This window comes from Struthio camelus, chromosome 1 (genome assembly GCF_040807025.1).
Source record: "Struthio camelus isolate bStrCam1 chromosome 1, bStrCam1.hap1, whole genome shotgun sequence".
NCBI lineage: Eukaryota > Metazoa > Chordata > Aves > Struthioniformes > Struthionidae > Struthio > Struthio camelus.
The window spans coordinates 40,447,129-40,465,913 of record NC_090942.1 but is presented as its reverse complement, the minus strand read 5'-3'; the positions used below and the strand labels follow the sequence as shown (position 1 = coordinate 40,465,913).

Sequence of the window (18,785 nt, the reverse complement as noted above, 5' to 3'; positions counted from 1 at the left end):
AGCCTACTGGACAGTTGAGAAGCTGTCCTACTGGACAGTTCTTTCTTTCCTTCACTTCCCTCTAATTAGGGAAATTAGCTTTCACTATAGTAGCTCTCAAGGAATCCCAAGAGGATCTGGTTTCGTTGTACTACTTACTCTACAAAGACATCATGCCCTTACTGATTGGAAGCTCTTAAAGGTATTATAAGCTTTTCTGTTTAGGGACAGAGTTTGTTTCAGACATAAAAAGTACTAATCAAGCCATTTACTTCACTGAAGAGACCACAGGTACTTGTGCTAGTAAAAAGTAATGACTGCTAAAAGAAAAGAGAAGGATATATATCTGAAAAGGAACTCCAGAGGTTTCCTGGTTCTTTAAGTTTAATCCACTGCTAATCCCTTCATAACATGTTCAAGCTTCCAGTTAAAACCAGTTTCTTTCTTTCATCACGTCAATAAAAAGGCTGTTCTAGAATCTCACTAATCTGACAGATTTAATAACTATAGTTAATTTTGTAATTATTCTGAAACTTCCATCTTCAGCATTCTCACTGACTGACAACATCTTGCCAGCTAGTTCCTCCTGGCCTCACAAATTCTGTACTAATTTTTTATCTTTTCCAACTTAATATTTTGTAATTTTTAGACATCACTACTAAATTTGGTGGAAGGTTGTGGAAATAATACATATGCTCTCTCTAATCCAATTTATACTTGTTTTGAAACCAAATCTGATTCTTAAATAATACTTACCAACTCTGTTACCAGAGCCCGAGAACTTCCAATGTACGTACTTAACTGTCTCTGCTTTAGGATATGTAGCGTGTTCTCCCTAAAAGCAGCAGAATATTTTTGAGTGAGACAATTTTATTTAGCAAAGATCTTTAATAAGAGACAAATATTAGGAGATATTTTTGGCAGAGTAGAATAAGGCTTCAGAAGAGACATGCTTTGGTTTATATTGCCAACAATGGACGGCGATACTGTTATGCAAATGTAAAATTTCACTCAGAGTAGAATACTGGAGTCAATTCACATAGCTTTGTTTTCTTTTGAAAGCATCCATTATTTCAATTGTTCATATATTTAAACCATGAATTGATTTCTCATGAAAAAAATTTTCCCTTTAACAGTCACTGCACAGTCAGTCTAGGACAGCGAATTCAATTTAAGATGAACACGTGATTCCAGAAACCTATATTCACTGGCCCTTAAAACCAGGTTTGTTGTAAGCCTCTAGAATCAAAGGTAGGCATTAGAGTTTCAAGACAGAAAAGACATCACTGATAATAAAGATGACAATAATGGTTACTAGAGAAGGATCAACGACACTAAGTAATGACAAGAACATGAAAAGGCGAGAATTAAAGCCAGACAAAGAACTGACCACCTTAGAAACATATAATATGAATGGTTTACTCAGTGCAAATAACGGGTTGATTGCAAGTGACCATCTATCATCTCTCATTATGCCTTATTAGGAAAGCCGAACCTGCATCCAGGTTAGAGATTAAATTAAGTTGCTTTGGTGTTTTTTCTCCTCCCTCCATCCTCTCCTCCCAAAAGCTATAACTGACTTTTGAGAAGAGCCACTTCAGCAGACTGGGGCGGGGGCAGTGAGACATTCAATTTTTACATATAAGAATTTAAGGAAACAGAAATGAATGAACTGGCCAACTTTTAAAAAGCCACTTTTTAAAGAGTGATTCTGTGAAGAGGTCTGGGAATGTAATGCTTGAAGGAAGCATGTATATAATCAAAGAAAACCTGAACTTACCAATATACAGATTTTGCATAAAACTCAATATTATCAGAGAAGTCCCCAATTTCATCCTTGGCAATGCTCTCTAGCCAATCTACCACCAGCTGGAATAAAATTAAATTGCGTATTTAAAACAAACTTATAACAAGTAATATTTTAACTGCCTTCCTTCCATCTCTTAATCTACGTGTTACCTACATAACCAAAGATGTGCACATCTTGAGACTATGCCACTCATTTTCAGTATCCAGCATGAACATCGTTCAGGTGCTTAATCTCTATTTCCCACTAGAGGCTGCAGTTACTGCAGTGCTAATTAGCAGTTAATTAATCACCATCATCAGTAACGATGCTCCCAATGAAATAACTTTCAGCCTTCTGTCCTCTCCAAGTTAGCCTGTAAAACGTATCTGACCTTTAGAAACTGAAGAGAAATATTTTTATGCATAAGCAGAGTAACATGCTTAGGTGAATATAAAGAAATAAGTATTCAAAACACCTTAATAAAGTGCACAGAGCTCAGATTTCCTATAACTTACATCATAAAACTGAAGTGTTACAAACATTAAAGTGTCTACTTATCTACTTCCATCTTCCTTTTAAAAACTGTCAGTCATACCTGGCTTTGTCGAACAAGTGAGTCTTTCTGAAACAAGTTGTCTACAGCTGTCTTTTCACTAGCATTTAAAACCTATTTAAGAAAAAGATGGTTATTACTTCACAGAAAAGAAAACTTGCTACAAAAATAAGAATGACAAACTGTACACATACTAACTTTTGAATTTTCTACAAGTTCAGTACGCTGTCTTTCACCCTTCCCCTGCCCCCCCCTTTTTTTTAAACTGATGACACTAGATATTTGTTACGTTTGGATGTTCTTTTACAGCACGTTAGACTAAAAACTGTGAGAGTGAGACTGAGAATATAATGCAAATGAATGGCCCCAGATAGACTCTAAATAGCATATCCATTGATTCCACTGACTGTGCTTATATTACTTCAAATCTCATTTATTCTTCATATTTAAGAAAAAAATAAAAGAAAAAAGGCACTTTCCAAGGCCTTAATGATCCATAACATGAACAACTGAAAACAAAAAACCACCTCTGATCCTTTGTCACTCCAGTCTTCAAAAAGTGCGAGGAGGAGGACTCAGGGAACTACAGACCAGTCAGCCTCCCCTCAATCCCTGGAAAAGTGATGGAACAGCTCATCCTGGAGGCCATCTCTAAGCATGTGGAGGACAAGAAGGTGATCAAGAGTAGTCAGCATGGATTCACCAAGGGGAAACCATGCTTCACCAATCTGATAGCCTTCTATGATAGAATGACTGACTAGGTAGATGAGGGGAGAGCAGTGGATGTTGTCTACCTTGACTTCAGCAAGGCTTTTGACACTGTTTCCCAGGAAGCGCAGGCTGGGTGAGTGGACGGCGAGGGGGACTGAGAACTGGCTGAATGGCAGAGCTTAGAGGGTTGTGATCAGTGGCGCAGTCTAATTGGAGGCCAGCAGCTAGCCGTATCCCCCAGGGATCAGTACTGGGTCCAGTACTGTTCAATTCATCAGTGACCTGGAGGAAGGGAAAGGGTGCACCCTCAGCAAGTTTGCTGATGATACAAAACTGGGAGGAGTGGCTGATGCAGCAGAGGGCTGTGCTGCCATTCAGAGGGACCTCGACAGATTGGAGACTTGGGCAGAGAGAATCCTCATGAAATTTAACCAAGGCAAATGGAGAGTCCTGCACCTGGGGAGGAATAACCCCATGCACCGGTACAGGCTGAGGGCTGATCTGCTGGAGGGCAGCTCTGCAGAGAACGATTGGGGAGCAACGTGCCCTTGTGACCAAGAAGGCCAAAGGTATTCCAGGCTGCATTAAGAGTGTTGCCAGCAGGTCAAAGGAGGTGATCCTGCCCCTCTACTCAGCCCTGGTGAGGCCACACCTGGAATGCTGGGTCCAGTTCTGGGCTCCCCAGTACAAGAGAGACATGGCACTCCTGGAGAGAGTCCAGCGGAGGGCTACCAAGATGATTAGAGGGCTGGAGCATCTCTCCTATGAAGAAAGACTGCAAGAGCTGGGCCTGTTCAGCCTGGAGAAGAGAAGATTGAGAGGGGATCTCATCAACGTGTACAAGTATCTGAAGGGGGAGTGTCAAGAGGATGAGGCCAGCCTCTTCTCCGTGGTGCCCAGCAACAGGACAAGAGGCAATGGGCAGAAACTGAATCACAGGAACTGAATCATGTGTTCTGCCTGAACCTGAGGAAAAACTTCTTTCCTGTGAGGGTGACAGAGCACTGGCACAGGTTGCCCAGAGAGGTGGTGGAGTCTCCTTCCCTGGAGATATTCAAACACCATCTGGACACAATTCTGGGTAACATGCTTTAGGTGAGCCTGCTTGAGCGGGGGGGGTTGGACAAGATGATCTCCAGAGGTCCCTTCCAACCTCAAGCATTCTGTGATTCTATCTGCTCTCCCACATTAAGTTAGCTCTCATTAGAGCTGCAACAGAAAGAAAAGATGATGCATTTTCAAAACCCAAAACAAATAACCCCACCCCGTAACAACTTAGCAGCAGGAATCCTAGAGAAAGCTACTTTATGACTGAGAAGAAAGCAACTGCAGTCACAAATTTTACAAAGGCAGGGTGACTTGCCTTATTGTTTTATCATCCTAAACATACTCTGGCAGCAAATGTTGTATTGGCATAGACCAGAAGACTATTGCTAAACCAAGAATGCTACAAAATTTCATATTTCTCTCAAGATAAATCACAATGAGAATTGCTAAGTGCTAGAAAGCTTGAGACTACATGTAATTCTTCTAGGAAGAGCAAAATTATTTCTGTCCCATAAGAACATTATCACTATTAATGCAACTTTTTTTTTTTTTTTTTTTTTAAAGAAGTGATGGTTATCCCAGTGGATCTTCCGGGTGTAGGGAGAACGCTTAAAGAGATATAAATGATATTTTATAAAATTTTTCACACTAGTATTTTCCATTTAGAATTGAATATTTAGGGAAACTAACTTTTCACAATATTTATAGTTGTTTAATGTTTATCTCAATAGAAATCAAATCAGTTTTATTTTGTTTACATTATTTTACCTTTAAATTTTGAATCGCTGAAAGATTGGGATTGCAGAAGAAAATGCACGCATTTAGCTTTAAAACTTTAAAATAGCTCGCTTAAGAAAAACTTTAGTTTTTCCCACCCCCAAAGCTTACTGTGATTTCGAATGCAGTTTCATCTTCCAGGGCAGATTGTATTCTGTCTCTAGAAACAGAAGTGCAAAACCTTAATGGTTAAGATAAAGCAGGTAAAATCCAGTAGAATGCATAAAATCCATTACTTCAAACTGACATGCAAGTAAAGTGCTTAAAAATATCTTTATAAAAAAAAAGTTCATTTATGAAAATGCTAGAAATTACAAAAGTAAGAAAAGTAGGATTGTTTGCAACTTTTATTTCCATAAACAGGCATATAAAAAGGCATAATTATCAGCACCTAGTTCCATAAACACATAATAAATAGGTACTTAATTGCTTTGCTCAAGATTTATAGTGTCATAAACAGTAAATCCAAGAAAGAAAGCTCAGTACAAAAACGTAGCACGCGCTTTACCTATAAAGTGAGGACAACAGCCTCCATGTTACCATCTCCTGTTTGAGAAGCCACAGGACACTGGCAGTTTTTGAAAACTTTTGCTGTCCAGGAGTCGCTCGATAAACTATTTTCCCTAGTATATTCACCTGATGTAAATAAATTTACATATGGTTAGCACCTGTCCATCATCACATTTTTCTAAGCTGTTACAGTAGTCTTTTCGTTATCCTGAATGCTCCCTCAACACCCAAGTTCAATTTCTGTCTTTTCGCAATAGGTAGATGATATTCCAAACTACAAATTCCCTTAAGATCTAAAAATATTGTAACACAGCCTAGGGGCCATAAAAAAGACTGCAGCTTTGTTTTGCAAGGCATTGTTCAAACCCAGGACAAAACCAGCTTACACTGATCAAAAAAACAAACAAACAAAAAACCTGGGAGTGGGGAGAAGGCAACCAGTGAAAAAAGTGTGTGTTTCCATATACATCAATACCAAATGTAAAGCGAGTCCTGTGGCTATTTGTGACAACATCAGCGAAAAATGCCCTTTCTTTCCTTTTTCTGTTTTGTTACCACACAATTTACAGCTTCACCAAAAAGAAATGATGTCACCTTTTCTTACATTTATTATGAAGAAAACTTAGGCAATATGGTCATCTCAACCAGTAGCTAGTTCCAGAACACCTATTCCTGCTCAGAGCAGTCTCAAACGCTTACATTTTAGGAGTAGCCAATTTGTCAGGCATCAATTCATTCACCAGTTTTCAAGTGGAAGGTGAGCAACAGATCTGGCGGAAAGAATAGGGGGGGTACTATCAAAGCCTTGTGAGTAGAAAGGAAGATGCTCTTCTGTTTGCTGCTTCTTTCTCCCAGAAAATATGAAAATATTTCTCCTGGCCATTAGGAGCCTCTAGAGTGATTTTAGTGCACAGCTGAGAGGCAGTATGAGAGCTCAGGACTGTCCTCAACCACTTCAGCATTATCCAAGCCAGTCCTTGGGGCAGTATCCCTCACTCTACTCCCAGTAGGTCCTTGGTAACAAACATTCAACCCTTCCCACCTCCCACCAAATATTCCAGATGACTTAAAACCACCACTCTTTATGCTATGATCTTGTAGATGGTGTCCTTCTCAACATTCACAAATAGGAGGCATCACAGAAACTTCCCGTTCCATTTCAGTTTTGAAGTTCCACCATTTCACATAATAATTTAATTTACATTTATTTTTCTTCTCTTTCTCCTTCCCACTTGGGAACAGAACTATGGTATGTACTTCATGAAAGACCTCAGCATTTTCTAACTCAGCCCCAAAACCAGACAAATTTGTACAGAACACAGCTAGCAGCCTTCTACCTAGAATTCATTTTCTTAATATGGACACAGGTACAAAGTCTCTTAACCAAAAAACCAAACCAAACAGAAAACCCTGCTTTCCTCTCTCTTTTTGTGAGCAACACTGTTATTGATAGAAGCATCTTAATTCCTTCCTTTCAAGCTGTCAGTTCCTGCCACTAACAATCAACAGCCCATCAAATCAAAAACTGTGTCTAAAAGCAGAGATGCCTGAAACCTGCTGTTGATGCCTCTATGACCAGCTTGTTCAGTATGTACTAGAAAGCACTAAAACCACCATAATACAATGACTATATTTATTTATACCTAGAAAAATGTAAGTACTTTTTATCCAGCTCACTATCATCAACAAAAATATCTATACTTCTGCTAATGTTTATCACCACTTAGCACTTGGAGCACAATCACAGCCTAACCACATTTTAGAATTCAGCAAGCTACACAATGGGTATTCCTGTGCCAAAGCAGCATATGAGGAAAGAGAGATGCTATTTAATGTTAGTATTAACTGACTCACAAGACTGCAACCAGCTGGAAGATCTAACGTATCTATGTTTAGCCCTGTGATTTCTCCGCTTAAAGGAAAATAACACTACAACTTAGAGAAGGGAATGCAAATTACAAAAAGGCAAACTATTTACCTGACTGTTGCAAATACTTTCATACTCATCCACAAGTTCAAAAATTGTAGTTGATGTATGCTTCAAGAAGGAATGCAGAAAATCTGAGTACATACTCATAGTAGCTAGAACATATTTAAGCAGAAACAACCACGTCAGCAAAACAACTTGATACAAAACAAAAACTAAAAGCTCCCCTATACTACAAAGAACCTTTCTGATGACAAAATAGCTTGTCATCAATAAAACTAAACACAGACAATGATGATATGAACTACTTATATCCCACTAAGTCATAAGAACTTACCAGCTAAGAAAGTAAGTTACACAGGAACTACATGGTAAGCTTTGTGCAAGTCAAATACTTATATAATTTTTGCTATAAATCTGTCCTCTGAGAAAGTTTTAAAGATAAACTCCTTCATGGACCTTCATTAAACTAATCCAGCATCTTACATCACCAAAGCATTTATTTGTGATATCAAGTTCCACAGAACACACCAGTTGGAAAAACTCCAGTAACAGGAAGAGATACTTTCCGAACTTTTGCAAGTAGACTGTTCTTGTCATAGAAACATCTCAGCAAAATAATACATAAAAATAAGAAAATAAGTATATACATGTATATATTCTACAAATAAAATATGTAGTTAATTATTATGAAAACTTCCGATCATCTTACCAGCTTCCCCAGGATCATCCTCACGCAACAGTACAGCACTCATAGTGACATCTTCTGTCATATTGGACAGGTCTACATTTGTAAACATTCCTGTCTGCTGAGGTGACAGTGCCATTGTCCAGTTACTTTCATCTAACTAAAAACATAACAGCAACACAAGGAAAATAAACAGCAATCCCCAACTACTACAAGCCTCGCTCCAAGTTCTTTCTTTCTATAAACAATTATTTTTGGTATAAATAGAGTTTAAGAACTCTGAAAATGAATAATGAGCTGCCTTGAGATAAGACATAATTGTCTTTAACAAACACCTCTGAAAATGTCAATTTTATATGGAAAAGGAAATTCTCAATGAATTTACTCAGGAAGTAATTCACCTAGAAGCTAATTTAGTAAGACCCTGTATTTTAAACACACTGCGTATCACTTTTTACTTCAAAACAAATGCACCACTCTATCCTTTCATAGTCTATTACGTTAAGCGTTTACTAAATTTATGTTCTCCAAAGTGCAAGGAGGCCAAACAACACTGACTAGGTTGTAAAGCGGCTGTGAAAAGTTGAACAAAATAGTTGAAATCTGAATCAGAACCATTCACAAGAGACTCTCAATCTTCTTGCCGATTTTCCTTAGAACTATTTTATTAAACAAAGCAATACATCTTTAAAATAACAGAAAGTGTTCAGGAATATTAAACGGGGAAATAAGGACATACCCATACTTTCTTTGGCTATTTCAGGGGAGGTATCTGCTAACCTATCTGACATCAAAGCGGCAGGGTGGCCAAGACAGGAGAGACTGCCCGCACACTGCCCTGGCAGGACAGCTTCCTACAGCTGTTGCCATGGCAACAACTGCTGCCACAGCAGCAATTAATACCGTCTAGAAGGACCTAGAATCGTGCCACTAGCGGATTCTTTTTTCCTGACTGTTAAGATGGTCTCGCCCAAACCGACAAGAACAGGGAACCGGATAAAATTGCTCTAGCAGTGGCTGAAACACACCCCAAAAAAAAGCTGTGGGCATACCCCTGCTGTTCTTCTTTTTATGTCCCGGTTTCTAACCACAGCAGTCTCGTGCCCCGTTTCCCTCTGCCTTTGCCGCCCTCTAGCCAACCAGAGCAGAACGCTGCAGCACTCTGAACTGCTCAGAGCAGAAGGGTAAAAGTAACGAGAAACTCAGTTCCAGTAAAATCACATCGGGTCTCTGTGGGAAATACAAAAAGTGTCCTTATCTACCAGCAGGTGAACTTCTATACGGCATAATTTTAAGTCTTTTTTTCCAATCACCCTCCTGTGACAATGCTTGTCTAGCCCCCAGTTTCTTTCCGATAATCCAAACAGGATTCTTCGTATCCAAATCAGAGCACTAAGTGCTAAGCTAATGAACACCTCTCACAAAACACTAGTTACTGAATACCAAGAGTCTCTCAGTCAGAAGACAAGTCTCCCTACTAAGAGGTGCATACAAGGTGATCATGGGTCTCTAGGTCCCAAAACCTTACAGCCTATTTGCTTCTTTAAATGGTGAAAAAAAAAAATCTAGGAACAAGGTAGAATGAATTAGAATGCATGCACAAAAACACATCTTAACTTGTTTTCAGTCAGTTTAAATACAAATGGAGATAAAACACTTTAGAAGTCCCTCATGATGATTTCTCTAATCAATGTTTTTCCAATGATGTTACAGTAAGAAGATAATTAATGCCATTTGAAAAGCCACTAGAGAAGCTTGCTCTTTGAAGTTCATATTTTGATATGAAGCCTAGTCCTGGAGAGCGCTTAATACCAGAAAAATTCTAAAGACTTAATTTGCTGATATAAAACACTTCTGTGTTTGAGGAATCTGCAAACAAGCAAAGCCAAGATTTTCACAGCCACAATCTGATGCGACAGGACTAGCTTAACATACACGGCATATTTAAGAAGTCCTTAAAACCCTATTTATACCTCATTGCGTCATCTTGAGGAACAGAGAGAACACCATAGTAATATAGCAAACCTGTACCACCCACAGTTTCTTTTTGGTGCAAACACTGAAACACTGTAGACTTGTAATTTCTTTTAAGTCTTACATGAGCGACAGAGAAAAAACATGATCTAACCATCTTACCATTGACAGACTGCCAAAAAGGCCAGGAGTCTGTAGAATTTGAGGAGATTTCCCTCCTGTTCCCAGGATGGCAGACATATCTGGCAGCTTTGTGGAGCTTCGAGTTGCAGTAACTGAAAGAGAGAGACCTTTTTCTGAAAAGAAAATGTATTTAAGGCAACTATGCTCTATCAAGGTGCTCAAAAAAAAAATCTTTTAACTGAGACTGAGGTATTTATGAAATCCTACTCATAGCCACAGAAGAAAGACAAACCAATCTGACAGAGAAGTAACCTGTTCCTGTCTATCATTATTTCATTCCATCCCAAGGCTTGTACCAAACCCAGAAATGCTAATTAGAAAGGAAAAAAGTCTTAATACCGACAACAATTAGAAATAAGGATGTTCATTATCAATAATGTAACTTCATTGTCTATAGGTCTATTTATGCTAGGGGCATATAAACACCCTATTAACCAAATCTGCAGCATACTCAAGCCTTGACTTTCCAACTAGGGTACATATTTATATAAAGATAGATTTCATCCACTGTCATTTCAGTTCTTCCTCAAGTGCAGTATCATTCCAGGTATAAGTTTGAAGCACAGGGAACAGCAAGTTAGGTGTGAATGTAGTTAGGTGTATATGGATCCGTGCATCTCTAATACTTTCAGTTATTTAAGAGTTCCTTGGTACATTCATATTATGAGTGTACACAGTAGTGTACCTCCACTCACTCTTGGAAACTAGTCTCCAAACCCTTAAAGCAAATGGCAAACTACAAGACTGCTCTACCAAGCAACCGTATCTGTTCCAGCTACTGCTGCACAATGACACAGTGGCGAGTGCTCTCAGGGATATTTGCCAGATGTTACAAATGGAGATGCTGCTTGGAAAGACGACAAATTCACCATCCTACAACAACAGGGAAACTCCAACCTCAAAGCCTCATTCACACAGCCCAAAGACCACAGAATCTGCTTCAAGGGAGTAGTCCCTTTGGATCTCTTATCAACACAAATAGCCTGGGGAGCCATCGAAAAGAAATGGTTTTATTAAGACAGTGACAGTCATATCAGGAGCCGTGTCAACTGTGGCAAAGAGGGAATGACAGAGCCTCAAAGGCCTGTGAGGAACGGGCACTTCTCTTTGCTTCAGCCATAACTAATGAGGGAGGTCCTAAGAGGATTACAGATCTTTTCCCATGTTTAGTGTTAAGTTAACACTAAGAACAACTTTCAGTTTCATTGTCAGAGCTGTCAATGCGGACACACAAGAAACCTGTGCTTGTGAAGAAGGCTCATGCTAACAGCATTCATCTTTGCTACTGGCCAGCAGAACTGAAGTCACCAGTTATTACAATAAATAAAGACACACAGGGGCTACACAGAACTTGCCAGGTAGGAACCACAAGACATTAAGAAGAATCAGTCTCTCTGGAAGAGAAACTCATCTCTTTATACCAGCACAAATTCAGGGAATATCCCTAATGTGCTCTCAATATGTGTTAGTTAATGCAGAAGAGTGGTGTTGAGATGGTCAGATTTCAGGGCAACTGACCCCTAGCCACCACGCATGGCTCCACAGCCTTTTCATGAAATGCATCGTGTAATTTTTTCTCCTGTTGGCAGAGAGGGAGGTCTGAAGGACCTGATGCATCCAATAAACACACCTGGTAGAAGGCTCAGTCAACAGAATTAACCTGCCACAAGAAGAACAACGATGGAAGAGTGCCTGTAGCAACACTACAAAGCAGTGAACCTCGAAGAATTAAAAGCTATGGCAAAAATAAAAGACTGCTACGAAAGTGACGGAAATGGCACAAACTATTCTGTTGACTATCAAAGCAAGAATCAGCCAGTTTCAATACGGCATTTGAGAGAAACTGAAATGCTATTTCATATACTCTTATGCCAAACAAAGAACGAAGCTCAAAAGCACTCAGACTGAAAGGCAAAAATCCACTGGTGTTTGGCAACAGCACGCATATATAGCGTATGAACATGTATGCCAGGCGTTTTGTTCACCACAAAATAGTTGAGGTTGAAAGGGAACCCTGGAAATTGTCTAGTGCAACCCCCTTGCTCAAAGCAGGGTCAATCAGAGCAGGTTGCTCAGGACCTCGTCCAGTCAGGTTCCGAACATTTCCAAGGGTAGAGACTCCACAGCCTGCCTGGGGAACCTGTTCCAGTGTTTGGTTACCCTCACAGTAAAAAAAAAAAAAATTTTCTTATATTAAGCAGAAATTCCTGTATCACAGTTTGTGCCCATTATCTTTCTATTGGCACCACTGAGGAGAGTCTGAATTTATCTTCTTTATTCCCTCCCATCAGGTATTTATACACATTGATAGGGCTTCAGGCTGAACAGTCCCAGCACTCACAGCCTCTCCTTGTACGTCAGATGCTCCAACCCCTCAATCATCCTCGTGGCCCTTCACTGGACGCACTCCAGTATATCCATGCCTTTCTTGTTATGAATTATTATCAATTACGAAGTCCAAGCATATTACTCATTTAACTAAATATTAAAGAGAAAAAAATCTTACATGGCTGGCGAAGCAATGAACCAGGAGTGCGGGAAACGAATTGGCCTCTGGGCGTCATGCTTCCAACAGTGTCATCCAGGGAAGTAAGAACTGATTAATAAGCAGGTTAAGAAACATTCCTAAACTCTTTCACCTCTACCCAGAATGACTGTGAATTCTTGGAAAGAAACAATCTTTGTTGTAGCTAAAACATTATAAGGAACATACACCTTTTCCTTCAAGTTTAGCAGGGCTAAAGCAGAAAGTCTCATTTAATAAGCTCAAATAAGCCATGAAATACTTCACCAGAAATTTAAAAGCTGGAGGGCTGGAGACACCCCAAAGCAAAGTTCAGAAACAAGAGCACGACAGGTCTAGGACACCTTGCTTCTCACTAACTGCTTGGATCAAGGAGAATTATCTCCCCTTGTAAGGGGCTGCTGTATCCAATATAACTCATGATCAGCAAATCTGAGACTGTATACATTAAAAAAAAAAAAACAAAAAAAGCTATCCTGCTTTCTTTTCCAGGACACTGATGACTTCCACAAAAACATCTCTCTTGCTCTACTTTGCCTCTTCCTCTCAGTTAACTAACTTCAATGTTCTAAGCACGGTTTACTAACAAGCAGTAGTGCAAGAGCTCCAGCGCCCTAAGTTATGTCAGTGTCTAAGAACGTCATGATTCTGAAGGACAACAATAATCACAGCCAATACCTTGCCAGTTTTATTCTTTTTACAAAAAACAGAAGGATGAAATGTACTGGATTCCTTTGCTATCATAATCAGAAAAATATAATTACACTAGCTGCCAAATCGTATAATATTTTTTGCTATCGTAAGTAAGTTAAAAGAAGTTCTGTAGAAGTTTATATCTATGCACGTGCACTTCTCTTGATAATACTGTGGGTGGGAAGCTAAGACACACTGAACAAACAAAATACTCAGATAAAACAAAACACAGGTTAAAGAGCATAAGAACATAAAATTAAGATATAATGGAGTGAAGAAAGCTCAAGGATGGAGTCAGCTATGGCTCACGTAGATCTCTAGGCTGAGGTCAACCTGAGTTCATAAGCCTATGAAAACAGTAAAATACTGGGATACCTAAATGTGCCAGCACAGGTTTAGAAGGAAGGTAATGCACATGCACCCATATCTAGCCCACAATCTAAATAATCACTGCAAATACAGTCAAAGATCAGCTGCATGTGTCAATATACTTGTGCACTGTGAACATAGCAAGCAAAGACTAAACAGAAGATTAAAAAAAACTATACAGAAAAAGGATACTAGAAACTCTTTTCTGGGAACTTTGTTTTCGACAAGGTCTGGCCATCTCGGTATCACAGGGGGATGACATGTCTCCAAAATCATTTCTATAAAACAGCAATAGAAACACAAAGTAAGCAAACTGTTCCAACAAAACATAATATTATTATTATGATGTTACTCTCTTCTGGCTAATCCTTCCTTTCAAACACTAGTAACTCCATAGCTTGACTCAAAATCCCAGTTGACAAGGTAATGACACGTTTCAAAAACAGACCTTTGAATTGGAAGGTCTACACTTAGCCAGTAGCAACCTTTACAAAAAAAAACCACCAAAACACCTCCCTCCCCTCCACAACTTTATTGTTTCTTATTCTGCTGGAGAAAGAAACAACTAAGGATACAAATCAATTAATCCTTTAGTCCCAAAAACGTTGTGCAATGGGCACAAAGCACTGTAACTCTTTATCCAAATCTTACATAAACGTAGCCTAATACTATTCCGCTATTAACTCTGAGACATTAGGAAAAAAAAGTTGCTTCAGATTATTCCGTTTTTAAGGATGGATTAAGACTTTCTTTTTTGTGCAACTCCACAACTGAGAAATTGAAAACAAAGCCATGCTAAGTCATTGCTAATTTTAGTATAGCTATCCAGTTTCTCATACAGAACATTTAGTATTGCTCATCAGCTCAGGAAAAGTAGATTGGCTTTTCTGAAAATCCATATGTTGTTCCTCTTACATGACAATAGATCCTTTCTTTAAATAAAAATAAAAAAGCAAGAAAAATCACGACAGTGTGAAATTCAAAATTTAAACTGAAAGAATAAGATGATTTCATCAGGTTTTTTTTTCTTCAGATGCACCAAATCATCACAGATTGAGAAAGTCCACATGCATTACAGAATGGGAAGAATTTTGGCAACAATAATTAAAATGCGAATGAAAAGATGTGATGAGTGGTTTTTGAAGAGCACAGCTGCAGCTGTCTAAGCAGACCTTTCTGAAGAACACCTTGCAAAGGCCCCACTAAGTAGTGTTCGCCTAAATAACAATTCCAGTTTAAACTAAAAGTATACTACAGAAAAGAATAGCTGCTTTTAAAACTGTCAAGCGATATAAAAATATTCTACATCCCTAAAAAGCTGTTCCACCAGGTAATAAGTATATTCCTCTAGCTGCAGTTAGATGGAAAACGCGTTTCCAACGTATCTACTCTGCTACGTTAAAACCCTTCCTCATGTATTTCCTCCTCTACGTGAACAAATCACGTCCACCTGCTCTAGTGCACAACAGAACACGTTCCTCGATATTATAAGGGGTTATGAAATACTACTTAAGCGCAGACTGCTTTTGTAGCCTTTAAAAAAAAAATTTCCAAATTTGTCTAGATTTTTTTTTTTTTTTTACTCCGTAAATTAAGTTTCTGGGCGGGACAAGCCATTCCTGTTGTTGTCTTACTACCCGGACCCCGAGTGGGCGCGGCTGCGTCCCCGCTCCTGCGTGGGCTTCTCGCGAGCGCGACTCGCAGCTCCAGCGCCGCAGTCCCTCACCCTGCGCAGACGACGCCCGGCGGGGAGGACACGCCGCCACAGCGGCGCCGCCAGACACGGGCGAGAAAGAAAGGCCGCGTCCTCGCCGCCGCAGCCGCGCGTGGCCGCGGCAGCCCCGCTTCAGGCCACGCGCCGCCTCCATTTCGGGCGGCCTTCGCGCTCCCGCCTCCCCACGGGGCAGCGGCCGGTACCGCGGCGCCGCCACCCACCTCTCCATAACGGCCGCTGGCGCGAGCCGACTCGAGCGTTCCCGCCGGCCCGGCCCGGAAGGTAAAAGCGGTAGTTCCGCCCCAGTGGAGCGACGCCGGCCGCCTGCGCATGCGCCGGGCGGGGGGGGGGAACTGCGCATGCGCGCCCCCACGGGGAGGGGTGGAGCAGTGGATGTGCTAGCGGCGGGACGTGCGCGGCGGCCGTTGGCGGGCTGGACCGGACGGGACGGGACCGAGGGAGCCTCGCCGGTCCCAGAGGTGTCCCCGTAGCTGCCGTAAGGCTGCCTTGCCGGTAGCTCTGCGAGCTGTGGGATCCTGGAGAAAGCGAGGAGAAAAAAAAAACTTTCAACCTTTTAAACGCTATTTAAGTTATCTCATTCCGTACACATAGACTAACGGGACGTTCGTAAAATAACGTGTTTTTCTTACCACCTTAGCTAGCGGCGTTTGCCTCCCGCTCTTTGCGTTATCTTAGGCCAAAGGGGTGGCTGCTCCCCTTCCCCTTCCTCTCCAGACCGGCCAGCTTTAAGGGGCAAAGAAATAGGTACCCTCAGGGATTATTCAAACCTTACCGCCGTGGGCAAGTTAACCAAGCTATGAGGTGAGTTGTCCATAACCGCCTCTCCCCTCCCTCCTCAAGGGCTGGCTCACAAACTTCATGAAGGCCAGAATTTTCCGTGCTATAGCAATACAAATACCTGGATGGTGCTGGCAGCAGTTCATTCAAGTGTGCTCTAGTACAAGGAAAACTACTCAAAACAATGCTGTTAAAATAGCCAGGCAAGCACTGAAAAACCTTTGCAAGCGCTCAGCTGCACGCAGAGCTACAATTACAAGGCATTTTCAAGAAATTGATCAGGCATTTAAACTCCTCAGACAGCGACTAGTGAGCAATGCATCTGAAAACAAGAGCTGCAAAAGGCAGCAGGACTGGGCAGACAGCCCCTGCTGGACATCCAGTCTTGGTTTCCCCTGAAGCTGCTGGAGAGCCTAACCTAAAGAGGCTCCACAAGAAGAGGAAAAGCTGGCAGTCCGGACGAAGAGCGGCTGTCCAGGAACAGAGGCAGCATGAAGACCCTTAGAGAGCAGATGACTCACCCAGAAACTGGAGTTTTGGATGGAGAGGGGGGAAAAAAAAAAAAAGGCAAGACTGACTGAAGTTGTATCATGTAGACTATCATGTCAGGCAACAACCTTTGCTACAGAATATTAAGGAACTATTATCCCAGTTTGATACTGCTACACATTCAGTACATTTTGGTTCTCAAGAGCTCTTCACAAGACAGCGTAGCATTACTATCTCCATACTGCAGTAGGAGACTCAAGCAGAGCAGTGCACAAACTCAAACCTGGTTCAATTTTCTGCATTGCCACCAGCTCAAACTCCCACGCTAGCCCTTTCTCAAGGCAGAAGGGACAAGAGAGAATGAGCGAACCTGAGGCGATACATAAAAGTAGTAAAGCAATGCAGAACCTAAGAGATGAGAACAAAGCAAAAGCAGCAAGACTCAGGCTGAAGGGGACTTTTTTTTTTTTTCTTAAAAAAACCCACAAAAGTAAAAGAAAAGATTTGGAGGCCTTGAGAGAACTTGTCTTAGTATACGGCTTCTTTAAATACAGGCTAGGGGAACCGCCTTAATCTTCAACTTGGCTCCAGAAAGAATAATACGCCCTCTCCCCCAGTCTGAAGTGTGTTTCGGGGGAGGTGTTTTTTGACTAGTGTAGGAGGAAAAGAAAAAAGATAGGGTGAAAATAAACCAAAACAGTCTCTCATGCAAGCATCTCACACTCCCAAGGAACAGAAGGGAATATGAATTTACCAGTCCATTGTTACATATAACGTGTGTCTTTAGCCTGAAATATACAGAACACCCCAAATTTATAATACTAAAGTTTATAAATCCATCTTGTGTTTTACATATTTACATCAACACCGATCCTAACAGCACCCATGTTGTCAGGATATCAAGAGGACTGGTAATGCTCCACAGTTACAGGCAGGACTAGTGAAAAAAACTCAGCAGCAAGCACTGCTAACACAGAATCATAGCAGGTTTATCACCCAAAAGTCCTCTCTGTCCCAACACTATAAGGGTATTAGACTACTAGCTTTATAAAAAAAGTTAGTGTTTACTGGATACACTAAGTTAGAGTAAAGTAGACTAACTTAAAACTCAAATTACCCTTTACAATGCATGTTTCTATATAGTCACTTCATCAAAATAAATTACCTCAGTGTACTGTGAAACTGCATACACGATACTTGCATATCCAAAATTCAACATTCTTAACACAGTTTCTTATGCTATTGCTTTTGATAGTTATGAGTTAAGTATGACAGCAGCAAGAGTACATTAGCTGAGCTTTCTTAAGTACAAAAAAAACCCCATGCTACTTACATTATGTCTTGTTTCTTGTTATGAGAATGAAAGAAATCTCATGTTTTAGCCCATCTTCTCCTAGTTCAAACGTTCCTGGAAGTGCCTAATTCTTCACAATTTTTTTTTAAAGCATAAACATTTTTTTTTCCACTCTCAAGGTTGAAAGTGGGCATATACTTGCTTGTATTAAAATGCCAATGTTGACTCTCAAATGACAGCTGCCTGAGGGACTCCTAAATGGATTTTGACTCCTGTGCCTACTCTTATGGATGGAGCTCAGATGAATAAAACTATTAAAAAGGCAAGAAGAATAGACAAGTAGGTGTCATTTTACTTGTGTCTGAAAATCATGATAGCAGTGCCAAGGGACTTTGCTGTATTTGGCACCTCACAGGCAGTGAGTCCCACTTAGGAGAGTTAGGATTTCAGATGCAGATTTTTATACTCAGGATGTGACTGAAGTTACTAAATCCTCCCTGCTAGATCTAGAAGGAAAAAAAAAAAGAAAACAACACATATTATTGAAAGATAAAGTACACCAACCAAAGGAGGAACTAGAATTTCCACTATAACTGCAGTTTGAATCCAAGATTGGAGAAAACATTCCGAAGGTTTATGGTAGGAGAGGGGGAAAAAAATTTCATGAATTACAATTTCTTTCAGTTGAGTAGTCTACCCCAGCCACAATCCTGAAGGAAAAACTGTGTCAGTGAACTTTCTTGAAACATCAAAGCTGTAGAACTGT

At 40.4% G+C, this 18,785-nt stretch overlaps 1 protein-coding gene across 1 annotated transcript in view; it reads right to left on the bottom strand.

Moving 5' to 3' along the window:
• Positions 1–15,780, bottom strand: part of NUP107 (nucleoporin 107) — a 29,795-nt gene extending 14,015 nt beyond the window's left edge. Inside the window, exons 1-11 of the mRNA XM_068935182.1 lie at positions 15,660–15,780; positions 13,917–14,002; positions 12,645–12,734; positions 10,118–10,230; positions 8,006–8,141; positions 7,345–7,448; positions 5,365–5,492; positions 4,968–5,016; positions 2,364–2,435; positions 1,760–1,848; positions 736–814 (exon numbers count right to left, since the gene is read on the bottom strand). Of these exons, the coding sequence (XP_068791283.1) occupies positions 736–814; positions 1,760–1,848; positions 2,364–2,435; positions 4,968–5,016; positions 5,365–5,492; positions 7,345–7,448; positions 8,006–8,141; positions 10,118–10,230; positions 12,645–12,734; positions 13,917–14,002; positions 15,660–15,667 (954 nt within the window). The 5' untranslated portion in view covers positions 15,668–15,780. The remainder of the gene's footprint in view (positions 1–735; positions 815–1,759; positions 1,849–2,363; positions 2,436–4,967; positions 5,017–5,364; positions 5,493–7,344; positions 7,449–8,005; positions 8,142–10,117; positions 10,231–12,644; positions 12,735–13,916; positions 14,003–15,659) is intronic.
• Positions 15,781–18,785: the final 3,005 nt, after the last annotated feature.